We start from the raw sequence: 20,012 nt of genomic DNA, 5'->3' as shown, positions 1-20,012 counted from the left end.
TCTAGATAAATGTAGACAACAAAGGTTCCAAACCTCTTTGACCATCATCATATATTACATGAGACAACTATGCATTAAAACAATATTGTTATGTTTTTTGAATTTTTCTCAAAATCTATCTGTTAACCCTACGAAAATATTGAGTTTTACGTTAAACGTTCTATATAATGTAAAATAAAAGAAGCAGAAATGCGTAGATTCTTTATAAAATATATTGTAATAGTCTCTTGGATGAATGGAATAAGTCATATATTATCTTTTCAAGCGTCACAATGATAGTACATATAAATTACAGCACGAACTAGAAAATAAGGCGGTTGATTTAACTGACCAAATTCTCAACAGAGCTCAACCGTTGAATCAAGCCCGTTCTGGCATTCATCCAAGAGAGCCACGTTCAACATCTCGGTACAGAATTGATCATCAGGTTTCAACCACAAGGCCTGAAGATTTGGAAAAGAAACATAGCACATGATTAAAAAAAGGAACAAGGTTTAAAATATTACGGACATCACTAGAAGTTTGCAATACCTTGTGATAATGAGAGATAGCAGCTGAGAAATCCCCCTGGAAAAGATTAAGATGAAAGTGGGAAAATTACAACTGTTTGCTTTAGAAAAGTATGACTGGTGTTTAAAGAACAGCCGAATACCTGCAAATGGTAAGTGTACGCCAAGCCGGAATAAGTGCTTAAGCTTTTAGTTGATAGCGTAAGTGCTCTTTCATAGTATGATATAGCTTCACGGTACTTCCTGTTAATAAGTGCTCTTTTATTGGCTCGCAAATAAATTCTTATTAAATAAATTCATGGTAGTTGTGTTGGCACCACTATACCTTAGCTTCCTAAATGCATGAGCGAGGTTGACCACAGTTGGTTCCCAGATTTCAGTTAATACAGATGGTATATGGGCCAACGTCTTCTCAAACCACCTCACAGCTTTACCATACCTGAAATGTAGTGAAAATTGTCGACTCAGATTACAGGACTGACCATTTGAAAATGTCGGAGATAAGCAGAATATAAAGAGCATGGAACGCACTCTTTCATATGATATGAAACAACTCTGAGTTCATTATAAACAAGTGGATCTGAAGGGCATATTGCCTTTGCTTGCATGAAAAACTGGACCAAGAGTAGATATCAAAGATAAATAATATATTAGCAAAAACGATAAGCGATAACATTTGAAGACACCAAACGGCATGTTGTAACTTGTTACCTGGTCAGCAAGCTTGTAGCTGTGAGTTCGCATATACTCCATTCCAATGTACAGAGTTGGCAAATGACACCTGGAACAAGATAATATCAAGATTTAACCTGTCACAGACAATTCGTAACGTAATAAGAAGACTTCCACAATGCTTCAGGCTGAGAATGACTCATTGTGGACATTACTAATTACGAAGAAAGGAAGAGTAACTTGATTACCCTGGAAATAGCCTAGCTGCAGTTCGATAGGCAGACATGGCTTGGTCACCCTCCTCTTGGGCGGCAAAGGAATTACCAAAGCCTATCCAAGCTGGTGAGAATGAGCCATCTATATTCGTCGCTTTGCTGCAAGACCATATTAGAAAAAAAAGGATCACCAGGTCAGACGAGTACTATTGCACCTACCTACTTGATCAAGCCAGCATAATTACCTAAAGTACCGCCGAGCTTCAGCATACTTTTTGATACAATAGTAGTAACAACCCACCGGAAACCATGACAGGGCTCCTACAAGGTTATTAGTGATTATTTACACCATAAAGCATCAAACAAAAGAGTCTTGATTACATATTAACTCGAAAAAAAAAAAGAAAACAGGTTATAATATTCTAGCTAGGATTGAAATAAAAACAGAAGACATATATGCTAATTGACATGCTCACACACAGGCCACAAAACAAGAAATAAAATTTATACTCACTTCGAAGGGTAGTCTTTTACCAAATTGCACGCCATTAGATAGAGCTCATTTGAATTACCAAGCTCCATGGCAGCGGCCAAATGTACCAAGGTACACTTTAGATGAAACGGATCTTTCTCAAGAAGTCTGTCAAATTAGACCAAACAAATCCACGTTACCATTTAGGCTTCATATTGCTCAAAATTAGTAATATACAACTTACCCAGAGGTTAGTTCGAAACACTTCTGATACTGACAGCATTGATGGTAGTACTCAGCTTTACAGGCCAACAGATCAGTGTTATTGACCAGTGTACTGATCATAGATGAGCCAGACACACAACCACTAATTTCGTTCTCAAGTTTCTTGAACCTAGCTTCTACTGTGCTCTCTTTGTCATACTGGAAATGAAGAACTAATCATTACTTAAAAAGAACTAAATGATGCTTGCAAAACGAAATCAGCAGAATAGAGAATCAACACGCAACTTCCAAATATCAGTGCTACATAGCCATCAAAACATACCGGATCAAACACATTATTGCATAATAAATTTTACCTTCTTTATCAAGCATGAATAGAAAGAAGAGAGCCATCCGTCTTCTGGACTAAATTGAAGCGAGGAAAGCAGATTTGATTCTGAAATTAATGGAAAAAATAACTTGGCAGTCACCTTTTAGTATGTAAACCAACTGCGCCATGGCACAAATAAGACACTAAAATAAAGAACAAATAAAACTTGGAAGTATCATAAACCCACCTTCTTCAGATGTGAGCATATGACTTTCAATAAGGCATTCCAACGCCTGAAATGATAGGTTACAGAGACCACATCATGTAAAATTATCTTCTAATTTATAGAGAAAGTACTTTAGTTTTTTTACTACTTTATAAAGTGATGAGAAAATTTATCCTCCCAAATTAGCTCCGAAACTTTTCATGATAACAAAATCAATTGAATAAAGCACTAGAAGTACCTCATAGCACAGCGGATCAGCCTTGATAGCAGCTTTATACCTGCAATAACAACCGAAATTCATGAGCTAAATAATGATAAAGCTCAAGATTCCTACACAACACTCAATCATAATCGATGGATCAGCCAAGATATACAACAAGTTCCCAATACATCTAGCTAGCACTTGAATGAATCTTACATAAATGCAGTGTTCATGTCACATCATTAATTAACAAGATCACTCTCTTCCAGTGATCAAAATATAAATAACAAATGATCACTTGAACAAGAAAGACAGGTGAAAAAGCCCAAACTAACCATTGCCGAGCTTGTGAACGGTTTTGTAAAGCTCCATATGCTTTCCCTCTCAAAAAGCATATTGCAGATGATATCTGCAAACACACAAACCCCACATACATCAGTTAATGTACTTACATAACCTTCATTTTCCAACAATTGAGCTGAAAAAGAAGGGTTAAATAAACTTACATTAATCTCACGGTCCTCTCCATCTTTATCAAAATAAATCAAGTTACCATCTTTAGCGTCATACACATTACCATCTTCATCAACCTTGGCATCACCAAGCATCAATAAACACTGATCCCTTCAAAGGCTCCTCATCTCTTCGCATTCCAAACATCAGCTTCTCCCGACGTTTTTTCTCTTCAGCATTGATGGCCGAGGCCATTGCTGTCCGTTCTGCAGTCATGACGGCTGCTTCGTCGAACTTTCGATCCCTGACGGTCTACTCTGACTCTCAAGTCCTAATCTCCATGATTAAGGCGAAGGAAACCAGACCTGCACTATATGGGATATTGTACGACATCTATCACTTCAGTACCTTGTTTGATTCTATTTGCTTCAGTTTTATTCCTCGTTTAAACAATTCAGAGGCTGACTTGGTGGCAAAGTCAGCTCTCGCCTTTGTAGACTCTGCCTCCTTCGAAGGAGTGTAACCTTTTAGATTGAATTTTAATGAAGTAGTTTTTGACCAAAAAAAAAATTAACATTCATAGTGTATCTGATAGTTCACATGTTTTATCATATAATGTTTTAAAATATCCAAATAGTATGATGAGTAGTAATGTATAGCATGATGTCATTGTTTCTTCTACCATATGATAGTATTTTTGCTCATATATTCTCATATGTACACATTTACAAAAGGTAAGTCTTAAAGAGGATCAAGCAGAAGAAAAGCAAGTCCATATATGTCGGAAAATGGAATCTGTAGCCGTTATAAACAGAGGCTCCTCTGTCACCTGCAAGAACCCTATTTTGTCGTGTTGAAGCGGTCATTGTTGACTAATGATAATAAATTTGAAACAATAATGTAATTTGATTCGTTGTCTCTGAGAGTCTGTAACTATTACCATAAACCCGAAAATGTAAAGAACGTAATCTGATTAGAACCATACCAAACCGGGTTTTTAGGTTGGTTAGCATGGTTACAAATAAACGAATATTTCACTTTGAGGCCTTACATGGGTAAACAAAATTGAAGCGACATATTAAAAAATGGTTTGGTTGGAACCGGTTTTTCAATTACACCTAGTGCTTGAGTTTCCAAGAGTGAGCTCGAGATCATCAGAACCACTCTCTTCATGTATCCTCTCTCCTTCCCATGCTTTCACTAACCCGTTTGCGTTACTCCCAAACGCAAACTCTGGAGGAGGAGCCACAGCTTCAGACATTGGAACATCTCCTGTCTGAGCAATAGCCGGCGAGCAAGTCCCGCTTTGACCTGGCGTCCACATTCTCGACCCACCACCTCCACCAGCAGACGCCAGTTGATCTTCTCTAAACCCAAAAGGGTTTCGTGAGACGAGACTAAACGTTGGTGAAGCAGGAACGCTTTGCGCGAGTTGAATCCCAGCGAACCACTCAGAGTCAGGGACGGTCTGCTGCCTAGTGGGACTAGGCGGTGTTGAGGATACAAAGAAAGAGTTGTTGATTTGGTTCATTCTACGAGCTGTTGGGGAGCTTAGGTGGGGTTACAGGAGCGCTTATAGAACCTCCAGGAAGGTACATGAAACTAGGGAGATGCTAAGCTGATAACATCTTCACACTCTTTGGTTTCTTCGCTATCTTGCCGTGGAATAGTCGTTGAACTGCTAGGAGATGCTAAGCTGATAACATCTTCACACTCTTCATCAGAAAAATCAAATATCACCTTCCTTTTTCTGTTCCTGATACTGACATCCGGGGCCTCATCATCGCTGCCTCCCTTGCTCTTGACATCGTGCAAAGGCTTTTGAGCTTCTGCACCAATTACAGAACATTTCAAGGAGGAACAAGACTAACTAAACAGATACCCACGGCAGGAGTCCATAAGGATAACTTTCCATAAATAGCCTTTAAAAAAAAAAACACAGCTTTTTTAGAGTTCGACCACGGAAAAATGTATTGCGGATGTCCATCTATCTACCAACAAAACCGTAGATATCAAAAGGAAACAAATGATATTAAGATTAAATATTTATAACTAAAAAATATTGTATATAATTTTGAAAATCTTGATTAGTAATAAAATTGTTTTTTATAATTATCAAAATATAAACTAAACAGAATTTTAAAAATTTGTAGGTATCAAAAGAAAACAAATGATATTACGATTAAAAATATTTATAATTTTAAAAAATATTTTTTAAAATTTTGAAAATCTTGTTTATTAAAAAAAATTGTATGATTGTAAAAGCATACTTAAATAATATTTTAAATCTGTAAAAATATTTTATATTTCTATTATTATATTATTTATTGACATATTTGAATAGATTTCTTTTAAAGATATATATGAGTTATTACCATATTTTAAAAAACATTACCAAAAATATAAATCAACATTAAATGTAGTTAACCATGTCACATTTAGTCATAAGCCATATCTTTTTTTCTAGTATGCAATATCATTTTTTAGTGAAAGTGATTGTAAAGATGACATGTGTAAAATTACTTCACAAATAATTTATAGGGAATTTTGTTAAAGAAAATTTCATCATTGCAGAAATTAAAAATCCACCACAATCTGTCTCGCCTCTATAGCCAATCTTTAGTAGCCCTTACTTATTCTCCTCTCCTTTTTTATTCGATGTTTACGTTCATGGATGCAGCCAGAGTGAAACCTGCTCTTTCCACCAACCCACCGAGCGAAGTTGATCTGCTAAGCAGTTTGCCAGATTGCTTAATATTCCAGGTATTCTTAAATCTCCCGACCAAAGCTGTGGTTAAGACTAGTGTGTTGTCCACCAGATGGACAAATCTCTGGAAAGACATACCTGGTCTGGATTTGGACCCCGAGGATTTCAATATACACGAAACATTCGTGAGTTTTGTCGATAACTTTTTTGAACGCAACCGCGGTTCGTCCATACATCGGTTTAAGTTAATGTACGATTCTTCTTACTTTGAAGAGCCTGGTCTTGTCAATCGCTGGGTCGACACGACTGCTAGGCTTAAAGTTGAACATCTCGATGTTTCAGATTATTGGGACAGTTTACACTTGTAGTAGCTTGGTGTCCCCTAAGGCTCGTGAGAATGAGCTTACCTAATCCAGAGCTCGTTTCTTTACCTTCTCTCAAAGCTCTGGTTTTAATCCTCGTTGTGTTTACCAACAAATGGGCATTAGAGAATTTATTGTTGGTGCCCATTGGAGATGATGAAAGGTTGGTCTTCTTCTACAATTCACACTAGAGTGTTTGCTTTTGTAAGGACTTAGTCCATGTAACTGTTAATGTTGTTCATGTACCTATAGTTCCAGTACTTATGAACCTAAATGTGTTTACTCTTCATGCCTTTCATCTCACAAGTCAACTTGGCAGTTATGTATTTCAAGCTTCGTTTGTAAAAGCACAATCAAAGATCACAGGGTTTCTTAAAGATAATACATTAGTCTCACTTACAACAGCACTGAGTAAACCAATGAAAATCAAAGACAAACCAGTCAAGAACATGTCATGAAACAGAATCTCATCTGCAGTAACCTTCGGTGACTCATGAAACGATCCATCAGGGATCATCTACCCTCTAAGATGCAACCATGTTCTCTTGGCTGGACAAAAGAGAATGAAAGGAATAACAAAAGCCAGAATCTTGTGTATCATTCTGTTTTATCATAAGAGTGAGTTGTCTGAAACGCACTTGCAGACACAAAGAGAGTAGAAACACAAGGTACGTTGATGTAATGGTCTAAAGATATAGTAACTAAGCTAGTTTGCATATATCCTCATACTCAATAGACTTGATGACTCTCCCTTCATAAACACCTTTCTCAATCTGCACTTTAGCACAGAACTTCTCCGTATCCACGCCCAACAACTTCGCAACTGAACCGCGATACGCCCCATTCACAATCTTCACCAACCCTCCAATCTGAGGAATCACAGTCTCAAGCTCCTCCTGATCAACTCGCAACACATGCTTAGAATCAATCATCTCAATCTCCCCGACATAGTCATCAATCACTTTCCTCACCACACCCTTCTGCTTATAATACCCTTTATCCGCCAGAGCTTTACTCATCACCTTCACAACAATCCCTTGGAACAGCCAGTAAGGCTTGCGATTCATCCTCTCCTTCTTCCTCTCTTCCTCCTTCATCAACTCATCCAAAGCCGACCTTCTCTCCTTCTCCAAGTCTCCACCTTTTCTCCTCTTCTTCTTCTTCTCCTCTCTCTCGCTCTCTTCCTCCTCAAACACAGGCTTCGAGCTCTCACCCGTAGTAACAACCTGTTTAGCCCCTCCACCGAGTGAAAACCCAACCTTGACAACACCACTCTTCAACCCAAAGTCTTCACCTTTCTTCTTGTCCTCACCCTCACCCTCATCATCATCTTTACCACTACCTTCACCTTCCTTGGCTCTCTCAATCTGTCTCCGAATCTCCCTCTCCTGCTTCTCCTCCTCAGCCAAATCACTCTTCACCCTCTTATTCTTCAACCTCTCTTTAAAAATAGTCTCCGAATCTCTATCAATATAAGTAATGAACCACCCTTTAGGCGTCTCCTCGACCTTACACTTCCCCGTCTTCCCCAAATACTTTATAAACTGGGTCAGCGTCGCCCACTCCGTCGAGTTCATGTGCACGTGGTGCCTGTCGTTGATGTACTCGTTGTACACCACGGTGGCGGCGATGCGAGAGAAACGGTGGCTCCGCCGCATGAGGTCGAGGAAGGTCTTCTCGAACTCCTCGGAGTAGCCCTGGAGGACGCGCCTCTGGTTCTGGCCGAAGACCTGCATCTGGCGCTGGTGAGACTCGCTCATGCAGTGGCACTTGAACCCGTTCTCGTCGCGGCACTGCTTCTGGCACATCTGGCAGTACCACCGGAGCTTCTGGAGGCCTTTCGCTTTCATCCGGTTCGCGATCGCCTTCGGGGTGAGGAAATCGTTCTTACCCATCGTCGAATCGAATCGAATGAATTAGGGTTCTTTGGGAATTGGAATCTAGGGATTTCGAAAAATTCAGAAGGAGAGATTCAGACGAGGTTTCGCGAAGAATCGATTTTTCTTTCTTGTCGATGAATTGAAGAGATGGATGGATGATTAGCGAAACTCACTAATGGGCCTATATAATATGTAGTAGAGCCTACACATTAGCCCACATGTGGTTCGGTTTCATCTATATTTTGATGTGTACCTGTACGGGTAATTTGTTTCAAACCCAACTTTTACTCGGACAGTTTGAATTGGTTGCTTTTAGTCAAACATTTTGTATTCAGTGCGTCTAAATTTACCCAAAATAATATACGGTTTGAATCATATTTTAACGGTTGGATATTTCATTATTTTGTATATAAAGTAAAAATAAATTTATCCGAAAATATATCTATTACACTCAAAATATATAAAAATTAAAATATATTCATATTTATAATATTAATTTGCATATTGAGATTATTACAGTTATTATTATAACTAATATTTTTGGAATTGTGTTTATATTTAGGAATTAGGATACTACATTGGTTTAAGACTATAAGTATTTAAAATTTTAAACCACCTAAATTTACCCAAAATAATCAAAATTATACGCTTTAAATCATTTTTATCGAAAGTAACTACATTACATGTTGGTTCGGTATTTTGTATATATTCAAAATATCTGAAAATAAAAATATATTCAGGTTATAATATTAATTTGGGTATTGAAATTATTATAGTTTATTATTATAACTAATATATTTAGATATATATTTATATTTATATTTATATTTATATTTAGGATACTTGCGGATACTTTCGGATACTCAAAAAAAAATATACTTGCGGATACTCAGCTTGTTCTTATTTTGATCGGGTTTGGAAGGATATAGCAGTTTAGAACTCGTTCAAATATTTGCACCAGGTAATTAGGATCAATTTTCCTTGATCAATCTCAAAAATAATATACAAGGGTCCATAATATTTTCCGGATGGCCCATACGAATCTGGAGCCGATTTTGTGTGGCTGCATAGGTTCAACCATCAACCTTAGCTTCGGTATCGTCGTCCCACTTGAATGATCCACTTGACTTGGTAGCAGCCAATATTTCCTCAATGGTGATCGCTGAATTCGACTCGACCTCATGGGCATACTTCTCTGCATCCCCACAGTAATCCTAGTCCATTTCAAAACAAAAAGATTTTGTTACATCATGTACCTGCGATGTAGATTCATACCAAGAAACAATTTCATGGCCTTGCCAATACTTACTTGATCTGCATGCATGTTCCTCACAAACTTCTTGAACATGTCGTAGTTTCTACTAAAAATTGTTTCGGACAATCGCAGGTACATGAAACTGTGCACTTTGAGTTTTGGCTTTCCCTTCGGGTTAGAACCGTTTGGTCTTGCATTAAGAAGAACCTGGTTGTAACCTTCCGCATTAATAATTTCCGATGTGTTTGCACCAATCACTTCTATGCCTTCTTTCCACGCTTTGCTCAATACCTTACAGCGAGACACCAAACAAAACAAAAACAATGATTTTACTGAGAAAACCATTTGAGAATAGTTAACTTGTATGTTTGTAAAAAAACTCTTTTTTGGTGACTTTACCGCTTTAACAAGTTCTCCAGGAGCAGATAAGGCGTCCTCCTTTGCATTTTTGTTATATTTCATCTCAAGACAACTAAAGTTGAGAAAGCAGTTCGTTTGTTTAGCATCCTAGCGATCGGACGGTAGCCATCTCTGTCGTAAAGGTTGTAATAACCGGCAGTTAGTTCTGCCCCGTGGCTGGGATGGTTGTACAGCCAGTGAACTCCTGAAACCTATGGTATATATAAACCGAGAATGTGATAGCAAGAAAAATAAACAATTTATGACATGTCAGTACATGTTATGAATATTAGGGTGATGTCCATTTGGAAGTCTTAGATATATACTTGTTCCCCACTCCTGGTTAGACTTTTTCCCTAAGCTATTGTAATCCTATATAGAGGACTCATTATACGATGAATAATACACACCAATTTCTCTCTTCTCTTCTTTACTTTATAACACGTTATCAGCACGAAACTCTATCGATCTTGAGCTAAGAGGTATAGAATTTTTTTTTTGTTATGATCTTAATATTTTTTCAATCCTTCTTCAATCCATGTTTATTATCAATTCATTGTTGTAAGAGTGGATCTAATACTATCGATACTTAAGTGAAGTATTATTTATCGATACTAGAATCATGTTTATTATCAACTCATGATTCATCTAGCTTATTGAGTTTAAAAATTTTTAGTCGATAATATTGATTTGGCCTTGTTCCAAAGAAATAAAATTATTAGATCACTTTGATGGGATCGTATCGACTTTATAAACTAAATTCAATCTCGTTCGTTACGATAGTTATATTCGTATAACTTTTTTTTATTACTTGACACCATGAATATTGATAACTCGTTTGCATATAGTTTGTTGACTTCTGCATATTGTTAATTATTTAATCATACATATGCATATCGTTATTGTTTATTAATAAATCGAAACAAATAGCATAATCACGATTCATAAATCACTATTTTCATGCATAATTTATTAGATTTTGTTAATCGATTGTTACTTATACATCTCACAGTATGATTTGGCCTTTTAGTGTTGATTAGTGTTAATCAGATTCACTACGTTTGTGGCTCATAGTCATTGTCAAAGTTCGAATCTATGCCATAGTTATAGTACTCTTATTTACTTCGTTTGCGCCTGCAGTGCATGTAATATTACGATTACATAAGTCAAGGTTTACAATTGCATATAGTTATTAATATTATCTTACATCTAACGACTTGCTGCATGTAACTATAACCAAGAGTTATTAAAATAATTTTGTGAATATATTAAGAGTTGTTAGCGTTCATTCGCATGGCTGAGTGTTTTTGAGTGAATTATTATAACTCAATTAATATGGTGAAATTACGGTTTAATTTTTCTGCTTGGTTAAGCATATTGATTTTGTTAACTAAACCTAGTTGATTTATTCTGACCGTATGTGAATAGATAATCATATACTGTTAATAGTTTAAATAGCTTCATTGAGCCTATTGTCTTACCGGTAATTTTCCTATTTGGTTAAATATTGATTATCAAGCCATGCTTCAATACAGTATAAAGCTGTGATTAAATATTTGGCCAGCAGCTAATTATTTGGTTTTAAAAAAAAGTGGTTCAAGTTGCTTTACATGACTATTAGTTTATGTGCATACATGTTTTATATTGAAGTCTACTGACAAATTGCCATATTTATATGATCAAATTTTAAGTGATTCAGAGATTCTAACTAGCCGAAAAACATAAAAAGCCTTAAAGATCATCTTTATGTCAGATCTTCAATTTTCATTTTACCTATATTAACGAGATAAGTATTGTTTACCTATCATGTTCAATATTGATTTATAGTCAAGTAAAGTTTGATTAGATAAATTAATTTAAACATGTCATCTGATTTTGTTTGAATATTCATTGAAAGATAGTCAATATTAAGATGGTTAATGACATGATAGTAAATGGCTAGTCAATAAATATACAATAATATTATCTACTTTTAATGTAGTAAAATACTTGTGATAATACATATCTCTATATAATATATATTTTATTATTATATTTCACTACCATTATATATATGAGAGTTTTAAGCTTAAGGCTTGATCTTAAAAGATCCATGAGTTTTGGAAAAATCTAAAAAAATGTATAATCACCAGAAGTGATTAACTAAAGCTCATTGTGTATCTTGCATCTAAAGATTACAAGACCTGAAGTCTGTAAATAAATCCCAACTATGTTGGTTTTTAAGTTTAAAAATAAAATTTCTCAGAAATTTTTAATGATGCATAGATATGGAAAAATATATATTTTCCACAAAAAATAATGTTGTCCAGCAGACACATGATTGAAAAAATAGATTAAAGAAGTTTATACTTATATTTTGTGTCCTTGAGACTCAGAAAACCAATGAGCTATTGATGTAAGATGATAAATCACGTCTAGTAGATTATGATTATTCTCTTGAAGAGAATATGACATTTTAGATTGAGAAGAAAAAAAAATCCACATAAATAGTATTGGTAAAGAAAGTGTAGATGTGAAATATGAATATAAATAAGGTCAAAAGCCAAAGAGTTTCTTTATAGAACTCATATTCTCACTTGAAGTTGAGAAAATAAAAATGGTAATACAGAAGAGATATGATTCATTAATCTAAAGATGAAAGAAAATTATTGTGAATACAATACAAGCTAATATAAAGCTTATAGAGTGTTCAAGAAGAGGATATATGAATGCTCCAGAAGAGTACATAGTATTACTGCACATAAGAATGCAATTTAAAGTTTCTAAGAATGCAATTTAAAGTTCTTAAGGTATTGTATTCTTATAAGTCTCAACAGTTAGAAGGATCTAAGAAATATATAATACATAACCCATGTATGGTAAGTTGTTGATTCAAAATGAGATTCATTCGAGATTGATAAACATGTAGTATTATCATCTCGAGGGGAAGAGTTAATAAATAATCTCACATTTTATGATAAGTGAAACTACCAGAAGATTATGTTTGCACTAAAATTAAGATTTAAGAATCATTCTCAAGGTAAATCTGTGGGATTTTGAGACACTTATGTTGAGACACTAAACAAAAGAAATGCTATATACTTTTCAGATCATAAATATTTCTCAAGGCAGTATAAGTATTTGAGAGAAAGTATTTACAGCCTCTTATAGAATGTACTACACAAAGATTAGTGTAATGGAGATAAAAATATATAGTAAACCAGAAGTTTACAAATCATTTAGCATGAACCAGTTAGACCGACCATTTTGGTTCAGTAATGATGCGAAAAGATACATAAAGATTTAGGTGAATATTCATTGAAGAACCAGAAGATTCTTGCGAATGATTCCACATATGTTGCTTCTCAGAAGATAAAATGGTTATACGGTTTTCACCAGCCAAAGGAAGTTATTGGCATGAATAAAAGAGATGTTGGTGGACTGATCACCCACTATTCATCTTTATAATCTTGGTGAATTCACGTCTTAAGTCTTTGATGATTATAGAAAAATCACTGGGATAAGTGTTAAACATTTTAAGCAACATTGATTCGCATCAAGCCAACAAGTAATCACTGATTCTCCCCATCATTGGTATTGGGTCAAAAACCAACCATTTTCCATCTAAGAATTTTGGATGTGCAATATACATTCCAGTTGCTCCACCATAGAGCTTAGTTAAGATGTGTTAATAAGGTTAGAGATATATGTTGGATATGAATCTCTGTTGATACTTAAGTATCTAAAGTCATCCCCGAAGGATATAAGTAAGGCTCTATATGAATGCTAAAAGTGAATTAGTATTTCCAACATAAGAGGGAGAAAATAAAAAGCTTGAAAATAAAATAAGTTGATATGAGTTATCATTGATCCTCGGACTAAAGAAAATGTCAAATAGTAAGTCCAAAAGATAATTCAATTATAGTGCTTAGTAAAGCAATTGCCAGACACATTTGTTGACCCAAATAAATATAGTGATCAAGTCACATATACCAGCTGTAAATGCTCCAATAAGAATATATGTTCTAGAAGAACAATATCAAATTGCTAGTCACGCCTGCAGCATGGTAGACATGTTGGTTCCTAGGATAAGAATCCTCGTATATGAAAAAGAGCATATATTGATAATGGTCAAAACGAGGCAATCGAGTTTTTGAATGATCTCCAGAAGAGACATTGAACATGACTGAAAGAAATTCAGGTACCTGAGACAATGAAGAGGTCTCAATAAGTTATGTCATGTATAGAATAAAATGGAACCAATAAGCAAATCGACGTCGATGATATTTATGCCTACAAAGTAGCATTTGGTATGATGAATGAGAAAGAGGATCATGAAATAAAGTATATTGAAAAGTGTACACAAAGAGATGATTGGCTAAATCAGAAAGAAGCAATAGACAAAGATAAAAACTCTTGTAAAAGAGAGAGGTATTTGGACCAGTAGTCCATACACTAGAAGGTGTAAAACAAGTGGGATAGAAATGAGTCGTTGCACCAAATAAAGATCAATATAGAATTGATTGTGAAGAGACATAGTCTTATCTGGTAGATGCAACTACTTTCATGTTCCTTATTAGTCTGGCAATAAAGAAAAAACTTGAATTATACAACCCACTGGAAACTGATAATCCCTAAGAGATAGAATCCCTAAAAGATATAATCCCTGAAGGATTGTTGATATCAAAACCCTGTTCCCAAGAACTCTAGCTATTCGATAGAAATATGTTTTATGGGATATATGAAATATTTGAAGTTAATCAATACATCTTTATATTTATGAAGAGATTATAGATCAATAGAATCATTGATTTGAATATAATCAAAAACTCCTGAAGAGTTATAGAAAAAATTGTATTTTGGAAGAAAGCTCTTGACAATACCATATTGTCTTTATGTATTCCAAACTGGAGATCTAAAATGAGATTTTATCGTAAAGATCCTTGAAGGATTTTATTTACGATGCTCATATATGTTTGGTCTTGAAGTACCATATTTAAAGTATTATTGAGCAAATTATTAATCTTTTTCATAATTAAAAGATGTAATTTCATATGACAAGAACGAAAGTTATTAGTAACTTTCATAGTTACGTATGAGTTACTCGTATGTACAAGACGGATGTCTAGATGATTATATGTAAGAAATTTGGTTTGAAATCCAAATAGACCAAGAAAATATTGTCTATATCAAATAAGAATTGTGGACCAGAAGTCTATAGACCTTGAATACTTTAATGGAAAGAGTATTATGATATTCTCAATTTCATAAAGAGATTTATCTGATTAGAATGCATATCCTGAAGATATTGCTTTTCGGGGAAGAAATGTGAAATATGTGTGGTAATACTCTTTTCCCTCATCATGGTTTTTATCCCACTGAGTTTTTTCATGACAAGGTTTTAACGAGGTAACAAAGAACACACAAATGATAGACACCCGAAAGAATTATTATAATTTCAAAGTTGAAAGTCTATCACAGATCTAAAGTCTTTGAAGTCAAGAGAATCGAAGAAAATGATCAAATCATATAAATACTCATACACTGCAGAAGAATGGCGATGTTCGTCCTACAAGGTCATTAAAGTGACAATCTCTCTGACTTATTCACGAAGGCGCTAACCACTGTTCTTTTCAAGAAGTTAGTTCATCTTATCAGACTGAGTCATCTCAAAGATCTTGACGTATGTACACATGAGGGGAAGTCATTACACGTTGCATTCTTTTTCCCTTAACCATGGTTTTTCCCACTGGGTTTTCCTGGAAAGGTTTTTAACGAGGCAGCATCTACGGCGTTTTGAAAAGTAATTTAGTATAATGGACATCAAGGGGAAGTGTTATGAATATTATGGTGATGTCCATATGGAAAGTCCTAGATATATACTTGTTCCCCACTTCAAGTTAGACTTTTTTTTCCAAGCTATTGTAATCCTATATAAAGATCCATTATACGATGAATAATACACACAAATTCCTCTCTTCTCTTTTTTACTTTATAACAGTACAAAATTTTGTATTCGAACCGGATCTAAGATTTTTGGGGGCGTAAACATTTATTAAGAAATTTAAAATTAAAAATTATATAATTAAAGGGTTATGTCTATGTATATAACATTCAATTTTTTTGAGATTGTGCCCAGATCCGGCATGAGTGTTTATGTGTAGTACCTTGGCAACCAAGTCAATTTTGAGGCCGGTGAAGATCTTGTTGGCTTCTCTTAGGATTTGATCACCATGCAAGATAAGTTTGTTGGAGTACCATTCCAAGAAGAACTTCCCCTTCTCCGTGTCGTATGTCCCATTTTCCTTGAAAAATGTAGTTTCATGTGGCTTGCTGTTGTAATCTCCAAACTTTTCTTTTGAAAGATCCAACATCGAGTGTCCTGCCTTCTTTTCCGCATTCTCGTAATCTTTCTTCAAGTATTTGTCGTAGCACTGTATTAATATCAACTCACTGTTTAGGATTGGATATTTAGATTTGATGTAGAGCCAGATGAAAAAAATTAGTATATATATATATATATTCTGGAACCTGAAATTCTCCAATGCCGGGAAATGTCCACCTTTGATCTGATGGAAACGAAGGGTAACAAAGTTCTCCATTGGGTCCTAGGCCTACTTCGATTGCGCCTACCACGCCGTCTTCTAGAAACTCTGCCATGTTTTCTTTGAAGCTACTCATGTAGTCACTATATATCTGATAGTGCCATATGATTAGTGGAAACTAGGGTTGTTGCAATGGGTGAAAGTGCATGCAGACGCATTAATTGAATGAATGAAAGTCTCCTATTCGAAACACTAAAAAAGGTAATATATAAAAAGTTAGGGTCAACTCACTCTTTAGCAATCTATATTATTAAAAGATAAGTACTCATTTGAAAATGTTCTTACTTCATTAATTAAACTCTCTTTTTTTTCTTGTTTTTTTCAGTTGCATTTATGAAATGTCCTAAAACGAATAAAACTGTCTAATTTATTACTTGTCTTTTCAGTTACATTAATGAAATATGCTTAAATGAATTTAAACTTCCTATTTTATTGTTTGTCTTTTTCAGTTACTTTAATGAAATATCTTTAAATAAATTTGGACATAATGCCATTTAATCAACCAAAAAAGCTCATGAGTTATCCTTACGTGCATAATTTTAATAATGGAGATTTTTAAAAACGTGCATCATTAAAATGTTACCTAAAACATGCAGCACTAATATATAACATGCATCAATAAAACTAGAATTTGACTCACACAATTGTACGGATATTATTTTCAGTTGATTAAAATTAAAAATAATTATTTATTCAAAAAATATTTAAGAATAGCTATGTTTTTAAAAATTATATGGTATTATTTCCTCATAACTCATTTGTCATTTGATAAATTGTTAGAAAGAAAATTTTAGCATAATATAACTCAGTTGTCATTTGCTAAATTTATGGTTTTTATTTATATTTTTTATTATTTAATTATAATATTTTCATTTTATATTTGAAGGATAAATGAATTTTCTTTCAAACAATATTTTTGTAAATGTATTTTTGAAAAAATAATCAATTAAAATTGTTATTATCATTGAATATCATTATTTTTGACATAATTTGAGTTTTCGTTTACATCAAAACTTATCATATTTTAGGATAATTTTAATTTAAAATGTAATTTTCATATTTTTCAAACAAATTCTAAAAATATTTTTTAAATATTTTGTTATAATTGTTAAAAAAATATTGAGTTGCATTTCAAATAAAAAGGTAAATATATTAAAAATATTCTAATTAAAATATGTAAAATTTAATATAGTTTTAAGGAAATGGTCAAAATAAAAAAAATTACACATAAAATAATCATGATTTTTGTTAACTGGGCGGATCATTATTTATATGATATCGCATACGAAAGAAAAATTTCTGTTTTTAAAATTATCTAATTAACTCTATACTTATTTTTTTATATTTTTTATATGATATCACACATTCGTAAAAAATAGATAGTTTAATATGCAAAAAAAAAATATTTACTTAATGAATATAATATGAACGAATATTACAAATACATCATTTAATAAAATAAATAATTAAAAACTGAAAATTCATACCCGCGCACCAGGGTCTAGTTTGTTTTAAGTGGGAAGTCATAATTGAGCAAAATGACGTTATGTATTAATAGTTAATGTTACTATTCAAGCATACTCCCTCCGTTCCTAAAAGATCCATGTTATAGTTTTTTCACACTTATTAAGAAAACATTTAAAATTATATTTTCCAATACATTGTTTTCCTTAATTAGCTATTTTCAATAACTTTTAACCAATGAAATTTTATTAAACACAATTGTATTTTTTGAAAAGTACAATTTTTCATTAATTAATGTCTTGAAAATGTAAAGAGTGTATCTTTTTAAAACTCTGGAAATACCTCGGGTTACCAGAGCTGTTTGGCAGGAAAAAAAGGGATCATTTTGCCTCCATTGTCGACAGAATAAAGCAAAAAGCATCGGGATGGTCCAACAGATTTCTCTCCACTGCAGGAAAGATGACGATGCTGAAGAGTGTCTTATCTCCGATCCCATCCCATGCTATGCAGTGTTTTGAACTGCCAGTGTCTCTTTGCAAGCAGATTCAGTCGGCCTTGACCCATTTCTGGTGGGACAGACGGGAAGGGAGCAGCAGCATCGCTTGGGTCGCATGGACCAAGATGATCCAACCCGTAGAACACGGGGGTTTAGACTTCAGGGACATTCAAAGTATCAATGATGCTTTCCTCACCAAGCTTAGCTGGAGAATTATTCGCAAGCCAGATTCTCTGTTCGCCAGAATATTATTGGGAAAATACTGTCCCGCTGGGGATTTTCTTACGTGCTCAATGAGTAGCTCCTGCTCTCATGGATGGAGAGGTATCATGAATGGAAGGGATTTGATCATGGAGAACGCTGGATGGGCAGTGGGAAATGGTGAAAATTTAAACATATGGGAGGCTCCTTGGCTCAGCCTTTCTCGACAAGAGAGACCAATGGGACCAGCCCCGGAAGCTCTAATCAATATCTCAGTTTCTGAGCTCTTTTTACCCGGAAAAAACGAATGGGACGTGGAAAAGATTCGTCAAGTTCTCCCCTGTGAGGAACATCGCATCAGATCAATCAAGCAAAGCCTAACAGGAGCCCCAAACAAGCTTATGTGGTTACAATCTCCAACTGGAGAATACACAACGAAGACGGGATACATTGCAGCTCTACCAAACCATCAACCCGTGGTGCCAATCCCCCAAGGACTACAAAACTTTGAATGGAAGAAGAATGTATGGAAGCTACAAACTGCTCCTAAGATAAAGCTCTTCCTATGGAAGGCATTCCATGGGGCACTCCCAGTAGGTGATCAGCTACGGGCGAGACAGATCGCAGTGGAAGGAAAATGCAAGAATTGTGGACAACCTGAATCTATAGATCACCTGTTCCTTCATTGTAGCTTTGCTAAACAGGTCTGGGCATCAGCACCTGTATGGCCGAGTGTTGATTACAGTGGAAATATAGATTTGAGGGATGAATGGAGTAATCTATGCTCAAAGAAAAACTTACCACCGACGGGACTCGCGACGGGAGCTCTAGCCCCTTGGATCCTTTGGCAGTTATGGAAGGCTAGAAACAATCTTGTTTTCAATGATAGGACCTCCTCTGTGGCAGAGATTCTTTCAAAGGCAACAGCAACAGCCAGAGAATGGGCTTCAAGCCAAATGACCCCCACAGAGCTCAAGCGGAGATCCGCATATCCAACAGGCGAAGCTCAAGACAACTGTGTGATTATCAGAACGGATGCAGCATGGAATGAAACCAGAAAAGTTGCAGGCTTTGGATGGACAGTACAGAGCGAGAACAGAGTATCCTCATACTCCTCTGCGGCGAAGTTTGTAGACTCCCCATTGGTTGCGGAAGGGCTGGCTATGCGTGAGGCCGTGATGAAGTGCAGGGAGATCGGCCTTCCTCGAATTCGTTGTGAATCTGACAGCTCTCAGCTCATCAAAGCTGTGAACTCTGAAGCTACTTTTGCCGACTTGTATGGTATTGTAGAAGACATCAAAACCTTGGCTCTATCTTTTGAGATTAACTCTTTCGTTTGGATCTCCAGGGAGAGAAATATGGTTGCAGATGGGTTAGCAA

At 35.0% G+C, this 20,012-nt stretch overlaps 4 protein-coding genes and 1 pseudogene across 4 annotated transcripts; 1 reads left to right on the top strand and 4 right to left on the bottom strand.

Moving 5' to 3' along the window:
- Positions 1-181: 181 nt before the first annotated feature.
- On the bottom strand, positions 182-3,677 carry LOC106358626 (anaphase-promoting complex subunit 6-like). The gene is made up of 16 exons (XM_048750243.1): positions 3,673-3,677; positions 3,338-3,455; positions 3,167-3,240; positions 2,868-2,907; positions 2,651-2,696; positions 2,450-2,529; positions 2,113-2,291; positions 1,911-2,036; positions 1,642-1,716; positions 1,430-1,555; positions 1,221-1,290; positions 1,041-1,123; positions 835-948; positions 653-752; positions 532-567; positions 182-443 (listed from the first exon to the last, which is right to left on the bottom strand). Exons 1-16 carry the CDS (start codon positions 3,675-3,677, stop codon positions 339-341), a joined length of 1,377 nt encoding a protein of 458 aa, XP_048606200.1. The 3' UTR covers positions 182-338.
- LOC125583391 lies at positions 3,463-5,183 on the bottom strand (annotated as a pseudogene).
- A 436-nt stretch (positions 5,184-5,619) lies between these two features.
- On the top strand, positions 5,620-6,969 carry LOC106358622 (F-box/LRR-repeat protein 13-like). Its single transcript, XM_013798448.2, is given in 3 exon segments — positions 5,620-6,343; positions 6,345-6,372; positions 6,374-6,969. Coding segments are annotated over 3 exon segments (600 nt in total). The 5' UTR covers positions 5,620-5,942; the 3' UTR covers positions 6,545-6,969.
- Positions 6,678-8,389, bottom strand: LOC111204796 (KIN17-like protein). Its single transcript, XM_022700268.2, has one exon. It carries the CDS (start codon positions 8,246-8,248, stop codon positions 7,055-7,057), a length of 1,194 nt encoding a protein of 397 aa, XP_022555989.2. The 5' UTR covers positions 8,249-8,389; the 3' UTR covers positions 6,678-7,054.
- Positions 8,390-9,306: 917 nt separating this feature from the next.
- Positions 9,307-16,526, bottom strand: LOC111204160 (beta-amylase 5-like). Its single transcript, XM_048750242.1, has 4 exons — positions 16,398-16,526; positions 16,034-16,300; positions 9,543-9,779; positions 9,307-9,447 (listed from the first exon to the last, which is right to left on the bottom strand). The coding sequence occupies exons 1-4, from the start codon at positions 16,524-16,526 to the stop codon at positions 9,307-9,309; spliced, it is 774 nt and encodes a 257-aa protein (XP_048606199.1).
- Between the last annotated feature and the right edge of the window lie 3,486 nt (positions 16,527-20,012).

Source organism: Brassica napus, chromosome C3 (genome assembly GCF_020379485.1).
Source record: "Brassica napus cultivar Da-Ae chromosome C3, Da-Ae, whole genome shotgun sequence".
NCBI lineage: Eukaryota > Viridiplantae > Streptophyta > Magnoliopsida > Brassicales > Brassicaceae > Brassica > Brassica napus.
Note: the sequence above shows the minus strand (reverse complement) of the source record. Positions and strands in the feature narration are given on the sequence as shown.

What these genes read in the sequence shown, in the direction of transcription:
- LOC106358626 (XM_048750243.1), bottom strand. An exon ending in GTAAAAGACTACCCTTCGAA is followed by an intron (nt 1,717 to 1,910) that starts GTGAGTATAAAT and finishes TAACCTTGTAGG; the next exon opens with AGCCCTGTCATGGTTTCCGG. An exon ending in GCTACAAGCTTGCTGACCAG is followed by an intron (nt 1,124 to 1,220) that starts GTAACAAGTTAC and finishes CTCTTGGTCCAG; the next exon opens with TTTTTCATGCAAGCAAAGGC.
- LOC111204796 (XM_022700268.2), bottom strand. Translation starts at nt 8,248, where the DNA reads ATGGGTAAGAACGATTTCCTCACCCCGAAGGCGATCGCGAACCGGATG.
- LOC111204160 (XM_048750242.1), bottom strand. Translation starts at nt 16,526, where the DNA reads ATGGCAGAGTTTCTAGAAGACGGCGTGGTAGGCGCAATCGAAGTAGGC. An exon ending in CCGGCATTGGAGAATTTCAG is followed by an intron (nt 16,301 to 16,397) that starts GTTCCAGAATAT and finishes ATATTAATACAG; the next exon opens with TGCTACGACAAATACTTGAA. An exon ending in AAATTGACTTGGTTGCCAAG is followed by an intron (nt 9,780 to 16,033) that starts GTACTACACATA and finishes TCTCGCTGTAAG; the next exon opens with GTATTGAGCAAAGCGTGGAA.